Raw genomic sequence first — 22,220 nt, forward strand, 5'->3', positions numbered from 1 at the left:
GGAAATTAAGATAAAGCATATTGATTAGCTTCAATAAGAAATATTATGCACACACACTAAGCTATAACTTGGTTCAAATTATTGGTGCATATCTGGCATTTTTCCGTGGATGCTTGGTGCCTATGGTTTGTTGCACCATCAAGTTTTTATAAGCTATTGGTTATGCTGAGGAATTGAGACAAATCAGGAAGATTATTTACAAAGCAGAATTTTGTTGTAGAAGTGATGGTTCTACCATATTTGCAACAAGGAGTTGAGTTTGCAGCTTTAGCTATATGGAGTATATGCAGATAATGATCTGAGATATCATCGCTCTGCTGCAGAATTTCAGTGCCATTGACATCAATTCCATGTGATAGTATTAAATATTAAATAAAAGGATGATTATGGCAATAAGTGGGTCCTGACATGCACCGTCTAACCCCAATAGAGTTTAGAATGTCTATAAATGCTGATCCCAATGCATGTTTTTCATTATCTACATAGATATTAAAATAAGCAACTATTAAGTCATTATCTAAAGTCAGCACTAACTCAGATAGAAAATGAGTAAATTCTTGATAAAGTCTAGATGATGCTCTGGTGGCTTGTATAACAGTAGCCAGTACAAACATCAGTAGGGATTTATCATTACCACTCATTACACTAGATAATGTTATAAAGCACCATTACTTGAAATGCATTATACTTAAAACCTGACCTTTTAGAAATACTGAAAATATAGCTATAAATTATAGCAACACCTCCCCCTTTACCTTTTGATCATGGCTCATGTTTATAACAGTGAATGACTTGAAGTGGAGTGACGTGTAGCCTAGTATGGTCTCCCATACTCAGAATTGGTACTCTGCATTTTCAAGTGCACACACACAGCAGTGAACACACACAAACCGTGAACACGCAGGGAAGCCTTTTTTTTTTTTTTTTTTGAAGGTGGAAGAGAGCCGTGTACAGTCACTCCCTCCACCTTACAATCCCTGCCAGTACCGAGACTCAAACCTGTGATCTTTGGGTTACTAACCCACAGGTGTCAAACTCAGTTCCTGGAGGGTCACAGCCTTGTAGAGTTTAGCTTCAACCCTAATTAAACACACCTGATCCAGCTAATGAAGTCCTTCAGGTTTATTTGAAAACTACATGGTTTGTGTGTTGGAGCAGGGTTGGAACTAAACTCTGCAGGTCTGTGGCCCTCCAGGAACTGAGCTTGACACCCCTGCTCCAACCATTAATGGGGCAGTCGTAATCATGGGGGTAGACTCATTTAACGTAATATAATCGTATGGTTTTAGCCAGGTTTCTGTCAAACATAGCACATCTACGATCTGTGTTCATATCATTTACAAAAATCACTTTTGTAGAAAGGGATCTAATATTCATTAAACCAATCGTTATCAATTGCTCATCTGTATTATATCTGTTTATTATTTGTTGAATATAAATTGTTACCCTTAAATTTGTTTGGACATTTTTTTTTTGATGGGGGAACAGATACAGTTTCTATAGTATGATAGCTACGGTAGGTAAAGGAGTCTCTATGTGCTGAGAATGAACTGCCTTCTGTGACGTGAGGTGACTAGCAGATGGCCGGTCTAGCCAGTCTGCCTGTTTCCTTACAGACTGTTCTGAACTTGAACTGAAAATTTGCGTTGTCACGCAAGCTAATCAGTGAAGAGCTATATCAGAATTTTTTTTATTATTACAGTTTTTATATTTTTATTCACGTGAGTGATGCAAAAAAACATCCCAAGAGTAAACTAGAGCGAGTAACGTGAAGCATATATTCGCTTTGCTTTTGGTGTGCACACACACCATTAGATATCTACTGTAGTCATTGAGTGACGACAGTCTACTATGTATCTCGTCACCACAGTAAGCAGGAACGAGGACCAGAGCATATTCCAGTATCTGACATGGTACTTGCAAGTTTACACACCTCTTAATGTAAATTTTTGTGATCTCTGACTGGCAAAATCGAACATCATTAGTGCCGATCAGTGTTGGGGGTAACGCATTACAAGTACATTTACATTTTACATTTAGTCATTTGGCAGACGCTTTTATCCAAAGCGACTTACAATTGGGGAATACAAAAAGCGATTAATCTTGAAGAGGCAATCAGACAGAGGAAGTGCTCGTAACACCAAGTCTCAGTCATTGTTCAAATAAGTACAAGCTAGTAGGTGGAGAGAAAGATAGAGGGAACGTTTTTTTTTTTTTTTTTTTTTTTTTGAGTTTAGGATGAAGTCAAGTACTGCCGAAAGAGATGAGTTTTCAGTTGTTGCTTGAAGGTTGCCAGGGATCCGGCGTTCCGGATAGGGGTGGGAAGATTATTCCACCAGCCAGGAATGGTGAACGAAAATGTTCTGGAGAGTGATTTTGAGCCTCTCTGTGATGGTACCACAAGGCGTCGCTCACTAGCAGATCTCAAACTTCTGGAGGGGATGTAGGTTCGTAATAGTGAGTGCAAGTAGGAGGGTGCAGAGCCTGTGGTAGTTCTGTACGCAAGCATCAGTGACTTGAACTGGATGCGAGCTGCCACTGGTAGCCAGTGCAAGGAGATGAAGAGAGGTGTAACTTGCGCTCTTTTGGGCTCGTTGAAGATCAGTCGTGCCGTTGCATTCTGAATCATTTGTAGAGGTTTGATTGTGTTTGATGGCAGACCAGCCAGAAGAGCATTGCAGTAGTCCAGTCTAGAAACAACAAGGGCCTGGACAAGAAGTTGCGCAGCATGCTCTGTCAGAAAGGGCCTGATCTTTCTGATGTTGTGTAGTGCAAACCTGCAGGAACGAGCAGTCTTTGCAATGTGCTCTTTGAAGGTCAGCTGGTCATCAAAGATTACACCAAGATTTCTGACCGAAGTTGATGGGGTAATCATTGATGAGCCGAACTGAATCGTGAAGTCATGCCGTAGAGTCGGAGTGGCAGGGAAGACCAGAAGTTCCGTCTTTGCCAGGTTGAGCTGTAGGTGATGTTCTTTCATCCACGCCGAGATGCCCGCCAGGCAGCCTGAGATCCGTGCAGCTACCGTTGGGTCATCTGGTTGAAAAGAGAGATAGAGCTGTGTGTCATCGGCATAGCAGTGATAGGAGAAGCCATGTGCATGTATGATGGGACCCAGCGATGTAGTATATGTGGAGAAGAGGAGGGGGGTCCAAGAACCGATCCCTGAAGAACTCCAGTGACCAGTTGATGTGGTTTGGATACCTCCCCTCCCCAGGTCACCCTGAAGGATCTACCGGTGAGATAGGATTCAAACCAGCAAAGTGGAATCCCAGTGATGAGAGTGTAGACAGGAGAATCTGATGATTGACAGTGTCAAAAGCAGCAGAGAGATCCAGCAGAATGAGGACTGACAATTTGGAATCAGCCTTTGCAGTTCGCAGGGCTTCAGTGACTGAGAGTAGCGCAGTCTCTGTTGAATGGCCACTCCTGAAACCTGACTGTTTAGCATCCAGTTTGTTGTACTGTGAAAGAAACCGCGAGAGCTGGTTGAAGACAACTCGTTCGAGTGTTTTCCCTATGAATGGAAGGAGAGGGACAGGTCTGTAGTTATCTAAAAGAGAAGCATTTTAATATAGGTTTTTTGATCAGTGGGGTTACCCGAGCCTGCTTGAATGCTGTGGGGAAGATGCCTGTGAGGAGAGATGTGTTGATAATGTGTGTGAGTGCCGGTAAGAGTGTGGGAGAGATTGTTTGGAGAAGGTCTGAGGGGATCGGGTCGAGAGGACGTTGTAGGATGGCTGGAGAGGAGAAGTTTGGATACTTCTGCCTCGGTGAGGGGACAGAAGGAGAAGGTTGTTGGTTGCTGATTGTTCTAGTTTTGTCTGTGAAAAAAGAGGCAAAGTCATCAGCGGTTATCAAAGAGGTGGGAGGTGGAGGAGGGGGACAGAGGAGAGAATTAAATGTTCTGAAGAGATTACGCATGTCTGGAGCGCTGGTGATCTTGTTGTGGAAATGTGAGGATTTGGCAGTGTGGACTTCAGTAGAGAAAGATGAAAGCAAAGACTGATATCTACTCAGGTCCGACGGATCTGACGGAAGTAACGCGAGTTACGTAATAATATTACTTTTTTCAAGTAACTAGTAAAGTAACGCATTACTGTTTAAGTTTTTCAAAAAAGTAACGCCAGTTACTTTTTGGCAGCGGCTATTTGCACTAAGTGCAAATAGCGATGTATTCTATTTACACCAAGTGAAAATAGCAATATTTTTTAACGATATGCTATTTACACTAAGTGCAAATAGCTATAGATTCTATTTACACTGTTAAAATAGCAAGATTTTCTGCTATTTATACTACTTATTGCAAATAGTGGCAATTATCTGCACCTCAGTATTGTAGTACATTATAAAACAGTACGCAATAATAACGTACTGAGTGTAAATTATAATTTTAATTCAAATTTATTAAATGGATGCCACCTTATTGGGACAATAAAGCCCTCCCTACACCTACCCTAACCCTACCCGATACTTTTTCAACTTTTTGATTATTTCCTTCATTTTTATTGAAAATAAATGCCTTTCTGATGCGATATGAAATTTGAAAAGGGAGAAAAAAATGTTTGGCAAAAGGTGGGCTCGAACTCGGGTCGATCGCGTCAAAAAGCATACGCCTTACCATCTACGGCACTGAAATTAACTTCTTTTTTTATTGTTGACTAACCCAATCACACGTTAGTGGGCGGAGTTAGTGTAAATAGCCTTTGCCAACAAGATGGGCTATTTGCACTTAGTGTAAATAGACACTCCGTTACTTTTTCCCCATTTATTGACTGACAGTGCGCTGTGTGAGCATGCTGTTACTGTAGTTCTAGACTAAATGTGAATGTGCATGAATTCATCCCACTCGCAAAAAACAGATTTAGTATTCATCAAAATGAATTAAAACAGTGAAATGCAAACTCAGAATATGACGCAAACTGCAATAATTAAATATGTTAAACAACACAAATGTATCTAATCTCATTTTATTAACCAATGTCTTTGCTGCTGACCTTTGATGATCCAGTTCAACCATACTAATAAGCAAAAATGACTTTAGATAAACTAACAATTGTACTTCATTGTTTTTTTTATTGCCGAAGAGTGTTAAACCTTCTTATCCTGAGTTTTACTTTACAGACGTGAATTTACTTTTCCTTCACAAGATACAGGGCTTTTACATTTGAATTAATGTAATTTCTTGTATTTAAAAACAATCAAGCCCTGCTCCTATTTAAAAAGTAACGCAAAAGTAACGTAACGCATTACTTTCCATAAAAAGTAGCTAAGTAACGTAATTAGTTACTTTTTTAGGGAGTAACGCAATATTGTAATGCATTACTTTTAAAAGTAACTTTCCCCAACACTGGTGCCGATGTGAATAACAATCTTACTGAATTTACGTTTAGCATTAGCCAACATTGTCAAATTTGCCAAGATGCTAGGTGCTCCTGGTAAACACTGGACATTGGTAGCTGGTGTTTCTATTTTCACATTCCATACAATAGAATCGCCAATAACTAGGGCACATTCATCAGGTTTCTCAGTGAGTGCATCACTGAGTAGGGAGTTTGCCGCTGAGTTTGTTGACTATTCTGCCTCACAATCACCTAATCACCCTGCTGCGGGGGCTCTGCAACCAAAACCAAATTATGTATGGAACTCGCAAAGCTAGTCGCATCCAAAGCCGTATCTAATGCCCTCGCATTCTTCCTATCCTCAATTAAAGTTTGGACAACCTTTGTACACAATAATTTAAAATTGATTTTATGTGGAATAGCTACAGTGGTCTGTTACTGGTTTCTTTAGTTTAGATTAAACAAGTGTTACCTGAAGGAGGACTTTTATGATGTTTAAGATGAGAAAAAACTTCCACCTGGTTTACTGGGCAATTTACATTCCAGGATTTAAACCTATTGGCTGACATTCCTGCCCTCTCTCTATAACCTGGGGCATCATACAGTTATTAGGCAGTCTTTCCCAGCAACCTTTGAATTCCTATTTCTATGAGTAAAGGCCATTGCACGCTGAGTCCGAATTTTTCGTCCAAAATTTTTGCACGTTGAAAAATAAATACGACCTCACGTTTTGTCAATCACGTTTGCACACTGCCTCCGAAATTTTCGTCCGTCAAAAAAAAATTCGGATCGGGTTCGATTATTTTTTTGCGTTTTTCGCATCCGTATAAAGCATTTTGAGATGCTTTGAGAAGGTGAATTTTGACAATTCAGAGCCACCGTACAAGCGAAAGCCAAAATCCAAAATAGTGTCAGACAAATTAATACACTTCGTCTTGCAGCACAGAGCACTTTATGACAAACAAATTACGGAATACAAAGATACAGAATATAAAGAACTGCTGTAGCCTATTTTTTTTATGCCTGGCGCGCACCTTTCCGATGCAGCAGTTCGGTGTGTGTGTGTGTGTGTGTGTGTATCCATACCTCAGACAGCCTCTGTTCAGGATCAATTGGTTCACGGAAATTGGTGGTCTTCTTTTTAATATGTGGATTCAGTATCGCTAGCAAAGGATCAAACTGAGGCACTGACATCCTGAAATAAACTTTGAATTTCTCGGGATAATCCCGCAGCTCTTTGATAAGGAGGTGGAACTCTCCTTCCTCTCTGCGCAATCTAAGGATTGGATGGACCCAATATTTCCTTTTTTTAAAAAGAGAGAGGACAACAAAATCATCCTCACTGCTTGAAGACATTTTGTATAGTTTTGCGAATTTTTTCGCAACGGATTAATTAAAACGCATCGGACTCAGTGTGGAAGAAGGTCTCTGTGCGTGACAAATTTTTAAGATTGCGAATGCGAAAAAACGCATGCGAAAATTTCGGACTCAGTGTGCAGAGAGACCTTAACACTGTAACACACCGTTAGTTTGTAAAATCCACTGTAGAGGACCCAACAATGTAAAATGTATCAGTTTACACAATTTATTAGTTTGTACATCTGTTTAGTAATAAAAGCTATAAACAAAAACAAAAAGAGATTCAAAGAAAAATACACAACATAGGGACTACATTAGAAGTCATAAGACCTAGCATAAGAAACTAAATAATCAGTTTCTGTAATTAATCTAGACTACTCGCACCTAATATTTAAATTTGTAATCATAAGCATTTTCACATTAAATCAGGAAAGTAATGTGGAAACAATTTCAGTCTTTTTTTTTAAGGTCAAAAAGTTGATGCTTAGTCCTATGATTTCTGCTTGCAGCTTTATTTGACCTTTATTTGGTTTGCTGAAACACTCTCTTTTGTTTTTAATCTTTCTTTAATGGTTTAAATGTTTAATTAAATTAAAGTTAAACTAATTAAAGTTTAACACAGTCAATAATGTTAAAAAAGCAATTACGTGGACAGAATTGTGTACATAATGTAAAAAGCTCTTTTTAGAGCTTTTAGATTTAGAGTTTGTGAAGAAATTGTGCAGATATTCTTCCTCACTACAGCACTATGTTTTCATGCAGAAATTGCAAGGGAATTGGCCCCAAAGTCTGAAAGCAAGCTGAAGGGAATCTCCACCACCCGGCTCAACCCACAGCACCACCTCTGGTACGCAAATAAGAAGGCTTTTTTTTTCCTCTCCAACTCTCTCAGTCTTTATCTCTGCTTCAGGCTTTTCATTTTTCTGCCTCCCTATCCTACCCAAAACGTAATGCGTAAAATGTGTGAGAATAGAAATAAAGAATACTCTCATTTGCACAGTTAAAAAAAGACAGTTTTGTTAGTGATCCCAAGTTACACATATTATCCCACAAGTAATTTCTTCACATAATTTAAATCTGTCTGTTCTATAGGCATCTAGTCTGTGAGGACTCCCTGCCATGTGAAGAAGATGACAGCCATCCACCTTTCCGGTACCTTTTAGCATTCCTTCACCAAGGTGAGTGTCTATGTTCTCCAGGATGAAGATAAGCAAGAAATTATATGGTGACTACAGCATGTGATGACTTGCCTGTGATGGGAAAGAGCTACAAATGGTTAGAGTACCAGAACATGTAGTGGTAGACTGATTTATATGTGATACATTACAAAATTAGACATTATTAGACTAAATAAAGCTTAAGATGGGTGTGATGTTCACCTCCAGGGTATTTATGGTCTGGTTTATAGGCCAGTGAATGTCCCATTCACCTCAGTTTAAGCTTTAATGTGACTCACACATGAAAGTTACAGTTCTTTAATGATTCATACACACTTTCATCAGCTAACTGTGGGAAATAGTGCTGCCCATGTTAACACGAGGACACAAAGGTGTATGTATCAGCGCTTGCTTTTGTTAGTATCCTGCTGTTATCCTTGGAACCAAACTTTGATGACTTGACGCAAGGAGGGAGAGTCACAGAAAACAGATTTATCTTATTCTTCTTGAGAGAATCATCCAACTGTGAGCGCCTGGATCAGCTTTCAAGAGTCCCAGTACCTTGCTGGCAGGCTGACTCTCCCCAGAACACCCACCCCCATTGAAAGGGCTCACAGCAGGCTAGACTTGTGGCGTGATAAGCATTCAGCTGGTGAGACCAAACCCAGCCAATCTTGCAATGATCTTAAAAAAACAAGAACATCCTGAAACATCACTCATGCCCTTTTCTCCCACTCACAAACTGTTTCATATAGTCGTTTGTGCTTTCAGTTGTGTGCGCCTGCCAAAAAGCTCATTAACCCTAACATACACAGAAGATTTTGATGAATAAACACAAAGAACATTTAATATCACAAACAGACATTTTGTTCTCTTTCCTGCAAGATGTTCTTTTTTTATCTCTGTGGGTGGTCAGTGAGCGGAGCTGTGCTATGATTTGTGCCTGTACTGTTGTTGGTGAAATGCATCTGATGCGTTTGTATTTTCCATAAAAGAATGGCGTCTCGCTGTGTCTTGGCAATTGCAGCAACAATATATGCATGCTGTTAAAAGCAAGTATATAAAAATGTACGGTTTAAAACTCTTTCCTTGCCATACCCTTACAGTAAGATTATAATAATTATTTATAATTTAAGTAAATATTTATATATTTATAAAAATTTCAGTTGTGCGATTTGTTTTTTTTTATTAATTTTAATTGATTTTTCAATTAATTTACCTTTGCTTGAATACATTATATCCGTGAGAGAAGGATGTCTGACTATTACAGTGCACATTCGCTGCCATGTTCAACATTATTAATGCAACAGATCATTAAAAAGAAGCATCTAAAGAATTGTCTCTAGAACAAACTTCATAGGTTAGTGCGGGAACTCGAATGTACTTAAGTAACATGGAAAAAAAAATGGTTCTTGCACATCAAGCAAGCACTTTGAGCCTCCATTTACCATATTTAATATGCTCTATGTATATGGGTAGTTGACGTATCGATGTGTCCTATGGTGTGACGGAAAAATGTAAAAAAAATAAATAAATAAATAACTTCTAACATTGAAGATAAACCTCTCTCATGCTATTTGTAACTCTAAGAATGAAGCTACATTTTTCTCATGTTATTTGTATGTAAAGTTATTTTTTTTATTTTTTTTTTTTTCTGCATTTTTGCTGTCACACCGTAGGACACAGTCCAGTTTTTATTTGTAAACTACCCATATGAGTTGATCCGTTAAATCAGATTATCATATTCGCTCTGATAAATGCCTATTGAGCTGAGCTGAAGCTCAACTGGCTTCAGCTCAGTAACTGTATTCTGTATTTCTACATGAGTTACTTTTTATGCTAAACGTTTTACACCTCAACTGCTAAAGGGCCAAATCTTCCATTCTCAAGGTTTTTGTAAGGACAAAATTATTTTACATGGTCTTTATTTTTTCTTACAGTTGATGGCTCTTTGGCTTCTGTGAGTGTACTAGCCACCAAAGAAATGCTTTTTCTCCTTGATGAAGACCACCAATGGAGCAAGAGCCAACCTGAGGGCCAAATGAGCAGTGGGCAGGTGACCGTTCAGGAAACTCAGCCAATCAGTTGTGTCAGTTCCATTCATCTGTTTTCATCAGATCCATGCCAGGTGGACCTAAAACTTTATGATGAGGTGTGTGGGTACATCTTCACATGTTCTCTACTAAACCATAGAGAAACCAAGCCCAATTGTCTGGATGTAACGTATGGCTACTATATGGGTAGAATAAATGGCGGTTTTGCTGTTTGTTTTTGACAGATGGCCAAGAAAGAAAAGACATGGTCTTTACATACTGAAGATGAAGAGCTGGTACAAGACCTGGTCAACTGGATCACAAATCAGTGGGAAACCATGTTTGGGGTCAAACTGACTACTATCAAGCAGTAACCACTAGCCACAGTGTTAAAGAAAAGCGCCTACCTTACATCATGAAGATTCCTGCCTAAACCTTCTTTTAATCTGTATTACTGTCTTTGTGTAAATATGGACTGTTTGTCTTCATCTAAGCCCCAAATTCCATTATTATCTTCTCTTGGTTGTGCTCATGTCTCCTCTATATACTAATTGTGCCGTAACAAAGCGGTGTATAGTGCCTTTTTGGCTTTGTCACCAACCAACACCAACACACCTTATAATACATATCTATGCATGCACAAACAGTTTATTTGTAAATAGGTTTCTGTGGATGGTATGAATGTGGAAGTGAAGGTGTATTTTTATCTCAGGGTGAAAAGCCTTTCAGTGTGTTCTCAGAAAGGTTCATAATTGGGTTATGCAGATCACCGGAGAATAAGAGGTTTACTTGAGTGTTGGTGGTGTTAATGCAATGTTAGTTAAGACACACTACTGAACTAAAATACCCTCTCACTCTTTGAAACTTTGTTGAAGATATATATGAACTGTATACACGTGACTCTCCGTAATGAACTTGGACTTGAAGTGTTTTGTGTTTATTTGTTTTATAAGAAAACAAGCATAAATCTAGCTCATAAATGTGATGTGTAACCATAGTTGTTTTCCCCCCAATATTCTATTCCAGCACTTGTACAGAGAGCATAAAAAGGGAGCTAGTGATTACACGTCAAAACTTAATGGTCACAGGCAAAAGAAATCTCAAACAGCTGTGAAGAGAAAATTTAGTACAACCATGTGCAGTTTTGTGCCAAGTCGTTGGTGTCACTCTGATGTTCTGCACTTTTATTTCTTTAAATAATTGAAATGGCTTGAAAAATAGTGAAATGGATGTGTTTTACAAGTACATGTTGTTAAAGTTAAAAGCATATTGCCATTCAATGTAAAATGTATTTAATGAGTATTTATTCATCTTTGTACTGGTCTCCAGTAGGGAAATCATAACTTTTATTTTTGTAAACACAATAAACTCTTTAAATATTACACAGCTTTTCATTATGTCCAATACATGGCAGAAGGAGAGATAGATCTGAGAATGATTGTTGCACATAAGTGAGTTGGTTATTAATATTTTTTTTTTTTTTTTTTTTGTCAGTTTCCAATTATTTCACCACGAAAACAAGCCAGTCGTTTTCTGCTGCATTTCTGTGCAGCTGTTTGTCCTTCTCCAAACTTTACTTCAGTATGAGCTCACTTTTTCTAAGATGATGTATTAAAAGTCTTAGGCTGAGTATTGTGTGCTATGACACATATACTAGTAATCCTTTTTTCAATGTTTACATTTGTTTAAAAAAAAAGTCATCCACTGTTAAAGTCATCAAGTCTGTTATGATGAATTTTTTTCTTTCTTTCCGTCTCTTTCTTTCTTTATTAATTATTATTTTATTATATAAGTTAACGTTATATGTGTATATATATATATATATATATATATATATATATATATATATTGTACTTATTTATTTATTTATTTGCATAGCTGTTCCAGTACTGTTATTGTTGATGCTTTTACGTGGATCTAAGATTTTTTTTCCTCTCTCACTTTCTCTTTCTGTGTGTTCTAGCAGTGTTGCAGCAATTATTCTTGTGATCTTTTCCTATGCTTGGTGACTGTGAAGTATTAAATCAGTTTACGCAGCGTATTTTATGACAAAAAAAGACTCCACATTAGAAATCTTCACATTATTAACTTGTTATATTGAATACAATCAAATTAGTCATCTTCAACATTATTATGGGCTGTATCAGATATATGCTAAATAAGTATATGTATATTAAAACACACACACAACTGGACAGCTGCTGCAACATCCCGTAAACTTTGCAGAGACATGTTAAACCTATAGTTCACATCTGAATGTTAAGCAATATTTTGTGTTTGTGAGCAAGAAGGAATGCCTCCTCTGAAATATTTAAGTGAAATGAAAGAGGAAAAATCTTTAATGCCTGTTAACTTCCAATTCAATTCCTGAAGTTTAAATTAATTTGAAGTGAGGAAGCAAACAAGACACATAATTACAATTTGAATCAAAGGAAGTAGAATTAAAAGTGTACTTTGTAATGTTCATCAATACAAAAATAATGTTCATCAATGCAAACTTTTTTAGGTTATATACAGAAAAAAAACTAAGGCAAAAAGTACTGAGACAGACATCTGCAGATATGCCACCTATTAAAATGTATATTTAGTTTATTTCATTATGGGCTATTTAATAAATTAACTTTGATTTTATAAGGGGAATATTTACTTATTTACATTTGTTGATTTTTATAGCGAGAGTTCGACTTTTGAGACGTGGCCAATTCACTTCATGTTTTTTTTTTTTTTTTTTTTTTTTTACATTCTTAAATATTAGCCTACATATTGACATTCCTGATAACTCACATATTTTATAGTCAATATTGACGGTGGATACTGAATGGTGGTTTTTTTTTTTTTTTTTTGGTCGGGAAACGACTGAGCTCAGGTTTCAGGTTTAAAGGCCTTGCGTGTGGGTGTAGAGGAGGTGAAAACGCTGCTTAGGATGGATGCTCACGTGGTGTGGCTTCCAAACAGTGTATGGTTTAACGTGGAAAAAAAGAGGTTGGAAGAAAATTGAAAAACAAGTGACACGCTAGTCAAACATATAAGTAGCCTATTGTCAACAGCTGAGCACAGCAGCAGTAATCACCTGTTAGACGAAGGTATGTGAATGTTTTTGTTGTTTCTTACCTGTTTAAGGTGTACTGGTACTGTGCATTTACCAGAGCAACATGTGACTTTTGAGAATTCAGATTTCTTATCGTTGTCGTTAATACAAAGTTGTCGCGTATAAAACTTAAAAGAAAGTTTAATCAGCTCAGTATGCCAAATAAACTTTATTATATCGATTAATAAATCAAATTTAACTAAAAACCTGTCGAGGTAATTATGCTTTGCCATGCACAAAAAGATCAAATGTATTATTATACAATCGTATTTACACTTAATTATTAGCAATATAATTTTAGCATTTTTAATCTTTTTGTCTAGGAATATTGCATGTTGTTTTTGTTTTTTTTTTGTTTTTTGCATATGTGTTATTTATGTTGTTGTATTTTCCACTTTGGCATGTGTGTTTGTACCCTAAAGGTCTTGTTGAAAAACACCTCAGTCATCTTTTATAAGTTTGAATAGTCAGACACCAATCAACGATCGTTCCCCTCAGCTTTAACTTTAGGGATGTTATGGTGTTTTCTTTCTGAAATTTGCATTGTGTGTCATATCTTATTTATTTTGTGGGATGATGAGGGACAGTCAATTCAGAGAGTACTGTGGCAAAGTATGCACTGTTGTGTTTCTACAAGCAGTTGCCTTCTGTGGGCTATCTGTACCACAAGCCTAGAAAGAACTTGTCACCATAGATGTTATTTGATATTAAATAAAATGCTGTAATCACTGTATTGTGCTAACACCTCACTATACAATAAACACTTAGTAGCTTTACTGTTTCAATAGTGGAGATGGAAAGTGAATTGTCTGAGTACACCCATGACTTTTCACAACTCCTCCTCCTAGCTTTCTCTGGACCACAGAACCTCAGTCTTGGTTCATGTCAGGTAGTGACCTGCTATGACTTGTCCTTCTATTTGAAGCTCCAGCTCACAGGTGAGGTTGCTAATGTTGGCATGCAGCTACTCAGTACATTTCCATAAAGACGTAACACACATGAATAGTCATTTTCTCATGTTTGTGTCATTGTCCTAATAATAATATATGAAAAGTGTTTTAAAAATCTTAACCCGTGGTTCACTTTTAATGCAGCAGAACTCAATTTTTTTCTTGTATATTAAGCCTTAAGGGTTAGAAGTAATTTGGTCTATTCCTCTGTTGGCACATAAATAGGTGTACTACACTAAAGATTTTTTATAAAAGTGCTCTCACTTGCACAAATCCTACATTAAGAATGTATATCTTCAACTGTAACTCCAAAATTCGTGGAAACGGTTAATTGAATGGGGAGCTGCAATAATTGAATACTATACTGTAACCGTCTTTACCACTTACTATGGATTTTTTTTTTTCTTTTTTTTACTTGTATGGTGTCCTTCAAGAAATAAATAAATACAATAATTAAAAATAGGGTGATGCATTTCATTTAAATAATGACAAGTAATTTAAGTAAATTACCTTGGGTAAAAAATATACATTTTTGAAAAACTGTTTCCAGCATCCAGGAAGACAAATCCCAAATACAAATTTAAAACCTTTTGGATTGTTAAATCTTTTCTTGAAAATGATTTAAAAGTTTATGAATGCAAGTGCTTTTCTAACTTGGCATGTTGTATACTTTAGTTTTTTGTTGTTGTTTTTTGCATTGTCAAGAGTAGAAGTTTTGTATCAGATGTTTTTACTTTTCTGTCGTATTGGGCACTTATACTGTATGTCATTAACCCTTAGGCTGAACATGATGTCCATTAAGAGGTTCACCATTGTATGCAGATAAACCGAAGCTATAGCTCGGTAAATGGGTTGTGGCTAGAAGGGAAACCGCTCAGAACGGAAACAAACAATGAAATTTGTCTATACATGTCTACACCTACCCTAAACCTACCCATTACAATAATTAGAAAATGGTAATTATTGTTGTAGAGTATGACAAAAATTACACTGTATTGATCTGCGCATGCCCAGTACCGCCATATGTATCCCTTCTAGCCTTAACCTTGTAACGGAGGTTTGTGTGTGTATTGGAACACTTGACACCTGCTGGAGCTCCAACGTTCATCACAGAACAGAATGAAGCACTTGTCAAATAATAATATAAAGTGCTACATCATTAAACAAATGTAATTAATGACATGCGTTGGTTCCTGCATTGATTCTCAAAGGGAGAACACTTGAAACCTTTTAATTGTGAAGTTGTGTGTCCCATATTCAATGCCTCTATTTTTTTTCTTCTACAGATTAGATCTCTTGTGTTGGTGGCAACATGAGTTGGAGCTTCTTGACACGCTTGCTCGATGAGATCTCCAACCATTCCACATTTGTGGGAAAGATCTGGCTTACACTCCTCATTATCTTCCGAATTGTTCTGACAGTGGTAGGCGGTGAGACCATCTATCAAGATGAACAGAGCAAGTTTGTATGCAATACTGCACAACCCGGTTGTGAAAATGTATGCTATGATGCATTTGCCCCTCTATCACATGTCCGATTCTGGGTTTTTCAAATCATTTTGATCACCACACCATCCATTATGTACCTGGGCTTTGCCATGCACAAAATCACTCGAATGGCTGATGATGAATACCAACCACGCAAACGCAAACTGCTGTCTATGGTTCATCGAGGTGTGAGCCGTGACTATGACGAGGCTTACGAAATGGATGATGAAGCTCCCATGATTTTGGAGGAGATTGAGCCCTCTGAAAAGGATAGTAAAGCGGTAGCTGCAGCCAAGTCTGCCCCTGCATCCGATGCGAAGTCTGCGAAGCATGACGGTCGTCGTCGCATCAAGAGAGATGGTCTCATGAAGGTGTATGTTCTACAGTTGATCTCTCGCGTTGCCTTTGAGATAGCCTTCCTTTTTGGCCAGTATGTTTTGTATGGTTTTGAAGTTGTGCCATCCTACATTTGCACCCGAAGCCCATGCCCACACACCGTGGACTGCTTTGTCTCGCGTCCCACTGAAAAGACCATCTTCCTGGTCATCATGTATGTTGTCAGTATACTCTGCCTGGCGCTGACTGTGCTGGAAATCCTTCACCTGGGAATTGGTGGTGTGAGGGACAGTCTTCGTAGTCGATCGGCTCAGAGGCTCCCCATACACAGGTCATCCACATCCACTATCTGTCACCGCCTTGCCAGTGCACCCCCAGGTTATCACGCTGTCCTGAAAAAGGACTCCACTGGCAAGCTTAAGGCTGAGTTCCTGGGAGACTCGGGCCGGGAGTCATTGGGTGATGCCAACACTGGTCTACAGAGACACCTAAAAATGAGACATCTGGACCAGGCCTACCACCATGAGGATGTAGGAACTTCACACAGCAGTGGTCCAGACTCTAACCGAATTGCTGTTGAGCAAAACCGACTCAACCTAGCTCAGGAGGGCTATGTCAGCTCCAAGGAAGAAGGTTTGTTTTGGGCTACACTTCTTTCACATCACGTTTGTATAAGTACGATTTGAAATTAACACCCACCAAACACGGGTGGAAATCAACCATCGCAGGTAACTATTAATTCATCATGGAAAAATGTGGTCACATTTACCATTGCTCTGCAAAATTTTGTGGGTGAAATCCAGTCATTTCAATTGGAACTTTATGCCTGGCAAAAAAGTTTCTCACTTTGTATATCATCATTATCAGAGCCTCTGGAATTAGGCAAAACAATGCACTACGGTACACTTGGGAAGAGACCAGAGACTCATTTTTCAGCGTGCTCTTACTCACTAGGCATTCAATAAATGCTGCATATCCAAGAAATTTTTTGTGTGTCCTTATGCAGACACCAAAAGCACCCTCTGGCATCTTTATTGCAACACTGCTGGTAAACTCATAGCTTTCAGTAAGGAACATTTGCCGTAAATATACTGCTGCAAAGTTCATAGAAATTGTATCATTGTGAAATCATATGGTTGCATACATGATATATTGCCGCATAATTTCATCATTATGATGAATCCCATCACCTTGGGAGTAAGAATGACTTTTGTGCGGAAATGGCTAATAACCTTGTAAACTGACTGTCTATCTGCTAGTTTTCAGCATGTTTGCTATTAAACTTGCACTTTGAAGTGAGCTATATTTGGAGTTTACAACTAAATAAATTTTGTTTTATAAGAGATGTCACAGAAAATGTTAATGCTGGTAGGATTCGGTATAATAAATAATAGCTAGTCATAGTAATAATACAAATATAACTTTATGATAAATATATTTAAATCTATGCTTTGATAAACCGGTTTATTTCTGATATTTTTATGGATAGAATTTGAAAAGTTTAGTAGCCAAATTGACTGGTGAATAAGTTATATTCAAACTATATTTAATTATTTATATCATAAGATATAAATCATTAATTCCAGTCAGATCTGAAGTGCATCGTTGTACAGTAAATTACCATGTTTTAATGTGATTTTTCTGCACTTTTTTTGTTATTTGATGATTGATGTTGTTTGATATTTAATATATATTTTCCTTTTCTGTTTTTATAGAAGGTCATGCTTGAAGAGACTTACAGCTTTCAAACTCCAGGCTGAGATGTACATTTTGGTGGGCAGTCGTTGACAAGATTTCCTGTTCATCTGGCATTGAATGGATCAATTCAAGGCTGAGATCCAAATAATGGAGAGCAGTTATTGACAAGATTTTGTGTGCTCCTCTAAATGCATATCAGAAGAAGTATTACTTACAGTATTAAAACCATAGCTGCCAAATTTAAAGACTAGAGAAATACCAGCTCTTATAATCCACATTACTGTACCTTTCTCTACCAAGCAATTATATTTGCTCATAGTGTATTTTAACAACAGCATGAGAACAGAGACCCATTCCCTGTGTTGGTGAATATATTTATAAATGCTGTTCATTACCATCAGTTTTATCAAATCAGTATTAATTGAAGCCTTTAGCCAAAATTCACAGATCATCCTGTTCAGATTATTACAATGAAATGTGTGTGTCTTCGTCTGAAAAACAGAAGTGTTTGTGTTTTATATTATGTCACTTTTTGATTGGAGTACAGTCCTTTGGGGTCTTAATATTTTTGGAACATTGTCCTGTATGTAAATATCGTAGGTTAAGAGAAGACGTTTTTCAAACAGTAGCAAGGGCTCAATAAATGTTGTCTGTTTGTCTTGTTGATATGCATTTTGAGGATTTTGTATTTAGAAATTTTGAATAAAATTATTGCAGTACACATGCATCTGACCAAATTATAAACATGCTTGAATTGTTTATTAAAAGATGTCATGCTTTGTATTCCTGTTAAACATCCTATGCAACATGCTATTGCATTCCTTTGAATGTGACATCTGTGGTTTACATGGGATTTATGGGAACCTGGAATTCAGATTTTGCAATGCCATTATGTAGATGCACACTATTTGTGTCTTCGGTAAAGTATACATTATTGGTGTCCCAAGTAATATTTAACACAAAGTTCTACATCTTGGCAAAGGAATAGTACTTTGACAAATATGTTTGAAATGTAGACTCATATGTGATGAAGACTATTATTGTTTGATAAATGATTTTTTATAACCTCATTTGTTAGTCACTTTGCATACAACCATCTGCTAAATGAATAAATGTATTTAAATGACTCCCTTTATGCCAGTGGCCTAGAAATACCTGTTAATGCCTGTATTTAATGGATACCTTCTTATAGTGGCTACCATGTTGATATTAGACATAAAAATCCAAATCCACGATTGTATCGGTGGCCTACAACATTGTTTGATGCCTCTTTAAAAAATAAATGTGTTCTTTGTTTCCTACCTTCAGCATTTGACCCTGTAGCACCCAACACTGCTCTAGGTGTATGTTCACTACTGTGTGTACACTTGGATGGGTTAAATGCAGAGCACAAATTCTGAGTATGGGTCACCATACTTGGCCACACACCACTTCCCTTTCCCTTATATATTATAATAAGAATGTTACAGTCTTATAAGGGTGTGATAGTACAACTGCTAAAAACCTGACTTTGGAAGCCAAAAGTCCTGCGTTTAAGTCATAATACAGATTTCCTTTTCACTATGCCTTTGTGCAAACCCAACATGCAGTTTTGGGCTAATAATTTAGTTTGTAGCTTGTTTTAAAGTATCTGCCAAATAATCAACAGCATTTAACACATTATGCTTTAATGTATTCCTCTGAACATAATTTTGAGAGTAATTATCAATTAGTAACACATTTGAATGATGGCCTAGATTAAAAACAAAAAGTGTTTAAATAGTGTTTTGATGTAGGGAAGATTACATATACTTTTTTTTCTGCAGTATCTCATTTAGCTACCTGGGTGAACAATTGTTATTAGGGTAAAAGTGGATAAATATTATATAATAATGACACGTCTATTTTTCAAAAATGTGTTCTTTATTGTCATAGATATCTTGGTAATGTGCAATTTAAGTATTTTAAAATTATTTTTCAAAGAGCTTAGTGTACAAGGTTAAGATGTTTTTTCTCTGTAAATGGCTGTTTAATTTAGTACAAATTGTCTTATTTGCATAAAGAAATAAACTGCAAAAAGTTCTCATTCGATGCTGTTTATGTTTGATAAACTTTACTGAGTAGCGTTTTACAGAAAACTGGTGTTTGTGTATTAACAAAATTGTAATGTTACTGAAGTTAAGCATTTGATAAAGTTACATTTACAATCAGAGAATATATCTTTCACATAGTTTTAATGCACACATTATTTGCTTTGATCATTTATCTAAAATAGCTGATTTGTGTTTTTAAAAAAAAGCGTGCTCGCACTCTACAGATAATCTTAAAACAAAGCTACGGCAGTGTTAGATGCAGTTGCACTCTTCTGGTATGATGTTGGGCAGGGTCTCGTACTTGAATGAGTATCCCCCATCTGAGGTGGTGGTGAAACGGAGAGACTTCATGCTCTCTGGAACAGGAGCACAGCACTGGTTGATGCCAAGTAGGGTAGTAGTGCGCTCAGCACTGGAGCAGTTGCCATGGCAGTAGTAGAAGGTGAAGGCTTTAGGATGAACAATCCAGTTGTCCCAGCCAAGGTCCTCGAAGGAGATTTCTATCTGTTCTCTTTTGCAATCTGTGTCATCAGAAGCAGGTCTCCTGAGCTTTTCAATAGCAGCTGGTGACCAAGGAATTTTGGGCGCCCTCCGTGAGCGGTCGGGGCCGCTTGAACGGGTATGGAGGTGCAAAAAGGGTGTTTTATCTTCTGAATCATAGCAACTGCAGGAGGGGCAACGGACCTGCAGCATGAAAGGGCCTATAGCCATGGCAACGTGGAGATGGAGATCTAACTTATAGGTCGTCCAGCCATCAGTGCAGCGTTTGACTGGACTCACAGATGCTTGGAGCAGCTCATGGTAAGGGGTGAGGATAAAAAGAGGCGCTGAAATGTTGCTAGAAGCAATGGTCTCTCCAGCATAGAACCAGAAGTGGGCAGAAGTGATGATGGAGTCCTGGCTGTCCAGAGAGGGCTGAAAGTAGTAAGTAAAGTGACCAGATGCAGCCTCAGAGGAGTTATCAGGCATGTCTTTGCATGTAGACTCTGAAAGTTAATAAGAAAGGTCAGAATGTACATCAATTGAAACTGTTCATTTGTTAAAATAGCCTCTTTGTTTAAAAAAAAATTATAATTATTTAGTGATTTCAGCCTTAGGTGGGTCAATGACAAGTGTCCATGATAAATAAATAAATATTTTAAAACATAAGATGTGGTAAGTTCTTAGAAGTGTACTTTTTCAATTCATGTTGGTGTCATATGGTTTTGAAAAACTTTATACAATTTTCAACAGTAATGACTCTAAAAATGCCATGTGGCTTCACTATATTTCCCTCCCACATTTAAAACTTGAGTATACACATATTGACATTAATTCATAAATATCATTAGGTTTTTGGAAAGTCACACCATGTGACATTTTACATTCTAACCTTGCCCTGACACAAAAATGTCAAAATATCCAACATTTTAACACAGTTTTTTTTCTACATGTTCCTTAATGTTGTTTGCACCACTCATATTAATAAGCAAAGCTGTTTTCCCCCTTTTCTGTGTTGCTTCACACATGACTTCGATTTTACTTACAAATGTTTTTCAAATATTTATAAGTAGCAAAGTTGAAAGAAATAACAATAATAAATAATTAAGCCAAACTACTACCATCCCTCCACCCAAATCAAATCACAGAGTTAATTGAGAAAAAAAAGCATGCTTTTAGAATATGTATATTAAAGCTATTGTATATATGAATTCCTCTTCAAAAATATTATGACTAAATTAATATATAATCATACAAGGAGCCGAGAATCTTACCAAATATCATGATGTTAGACATTATTGTTTTCATATAGCTAATGAACATGAAACAACCTCACCTGAGCTTGGGAACAGAATGACTTGTGAGGACTCCTGATGGTGTCTTCTTTCCACTTTTGTCTCCCTAGTCATTCGCGAAGCTACATGATGCACAACTTTGTTCACCGCTTGCTGTGTTGGCAGCTGAAGCACTGGCAGAGGAGGCTCATCCATCCCCAAACTGTCAAGGATCCGTCTTTTCAGCCAGCCATGCACCATGTCACGCGGTAATTCGTCTCCTTGGCAGGCTTGGACTAGTGGAGGTGACAACAAAGCCCACAACATCAGGGCACAAGCAAATGAAGGCAAAGAGCTGGTTGAGGGAAACATCCTCAAAATTCAGGTTAAAATTAGACACTGAAAATTGCAGGCTCAAAAACAAAAGTGACATGCATAGGTTTTCAAAGATAAATACAGCAAGTTCTCAAATAAATCTCTAAGCACTTTTTGATTTGCTGTTTAGTGAGAGAGCTGGAATCAAACACTCTCACAGATCTGTCTGGTAGAAAGAGTGTGTGACTATTTTTTGTTACACTCCAACAAATGGCAACCATTGTTTGGGTTCATGCTATCACAGTGTGGACAGGACAAAACAGCTTTTCAGATTACAATCCTTCGAGACGGTTTCTTTCCCCATTCCCTTGTCCTTGAAGGGAATTGACACAGTATAACAGAAGGATTTTTAAAATGGATTTTTGGTCAGAAAGTAGATTTACACAAAAGCTGATCATGCTTTTATTCTTCCAGCCTGCTTGAAGTGTTTAACTTATCTTAAATTCAGAAGACCATAATATTTATTATGTGAATGTGATGTTATTGCACTTTGCCTTATAAGTCAAAGGTGACCTCTGATCTGAATTAGGTTTAAAAACATCCTATGACTCTGTTTACACCTGGTCTTA

The 22,220-nt window shown here is 37.3% G+C and overlaps 3 protein-coding genes across 3 annotated transcripts in view; 2 read left to right on the top strand and 1 right to left on the bottom strand.

Moving 5' to 3' along the window:
- The window catches only part of LOC306845063 (serine/threonine-protein kinase 11-interacting protein-like), a 46,958-nt gene extending 35,684 nt beyond the window's left edge, over window positions 1–11,274 (top strand). The window contains exons 23-26 of the mRNA XM_079377616.1: window positions 7,464–7,548; window positions 7,794–7,879; window positions 9,799–10,010; window positions 10,137–11,274. Of these exons, the coding sequence (XP_079233742.1) occupies window positions 7,464–7,548; window positions 7,794–7,879; window positions 9,799–10,010; window positions 10,137–10,265 (512 nt within the window). The 3' untranslated portion in view covers window positions 10,266–11,274. The remainder of the gene's footprint in view (window positions 1–7,463; window positions 7,549–7,793; window positions 7,880–9,798; window positions 10,011–10,136) is intronic.
- Window positions 11,275–12,789: 1,515 nt separating this feature from the next.
- LOC306844963 (gap junction gamma-1 protein-like) lies at window positions 12,790–19,518 on the top strand. The gene is made up of 3 exons (XM_079377429.1): window positions 12,790–12,974; window positions 15,216–16,385; window positions 17,468–19,518. The coding sequence occupies exons 2-3, from the start codon at window positions 15,242–15,244 to the stop codon at window positions 17,479–17,481; spliced, it is 1,158 nt and encodes a 385-aa protein (XP_079233555.1). The 5' UTR covers window positions 12,790–12,974; window positions 15,216–15,241; the 3' UTR covers window positions 17,482–19,518.
- inha (inhibin subunit alpha) lies at window positions 18,193–21,899 on the bottom strand. The gene is made up of 2 exons (XM_079377430.1): window positions 21,339–21,899; window positions 18,193–20,508 (listed from the first exon to the last, which is right to left on the bottom strand). The coding sequence occupies exons 1-2, from the start codon at window positions 21,646–21,648 to the stop codon at window positions 19,775–19,777; spliced, it is 1,044 nt and encodes a 347-aa protein (XP_079233556.1). The 5' UTR covers window positions 21,649–21,899; the 3' UTR covers window positions 18,193–19,774.
- Between the last annotated feature and the right edge of the window lie 321 nt (window positions 21,900–22,220).

This window comes from Barbus barbus, assembly GCF_936440315.1.
Source record: "Barbus barbus genome assembly, chromosome: 25".
Taxonomy (NCBI): Eukaryota; Metazoa; Chordata; class Actinopteri; order Cypriniformes; family Cyprinidae; genus Barbus; species Barbus barbus.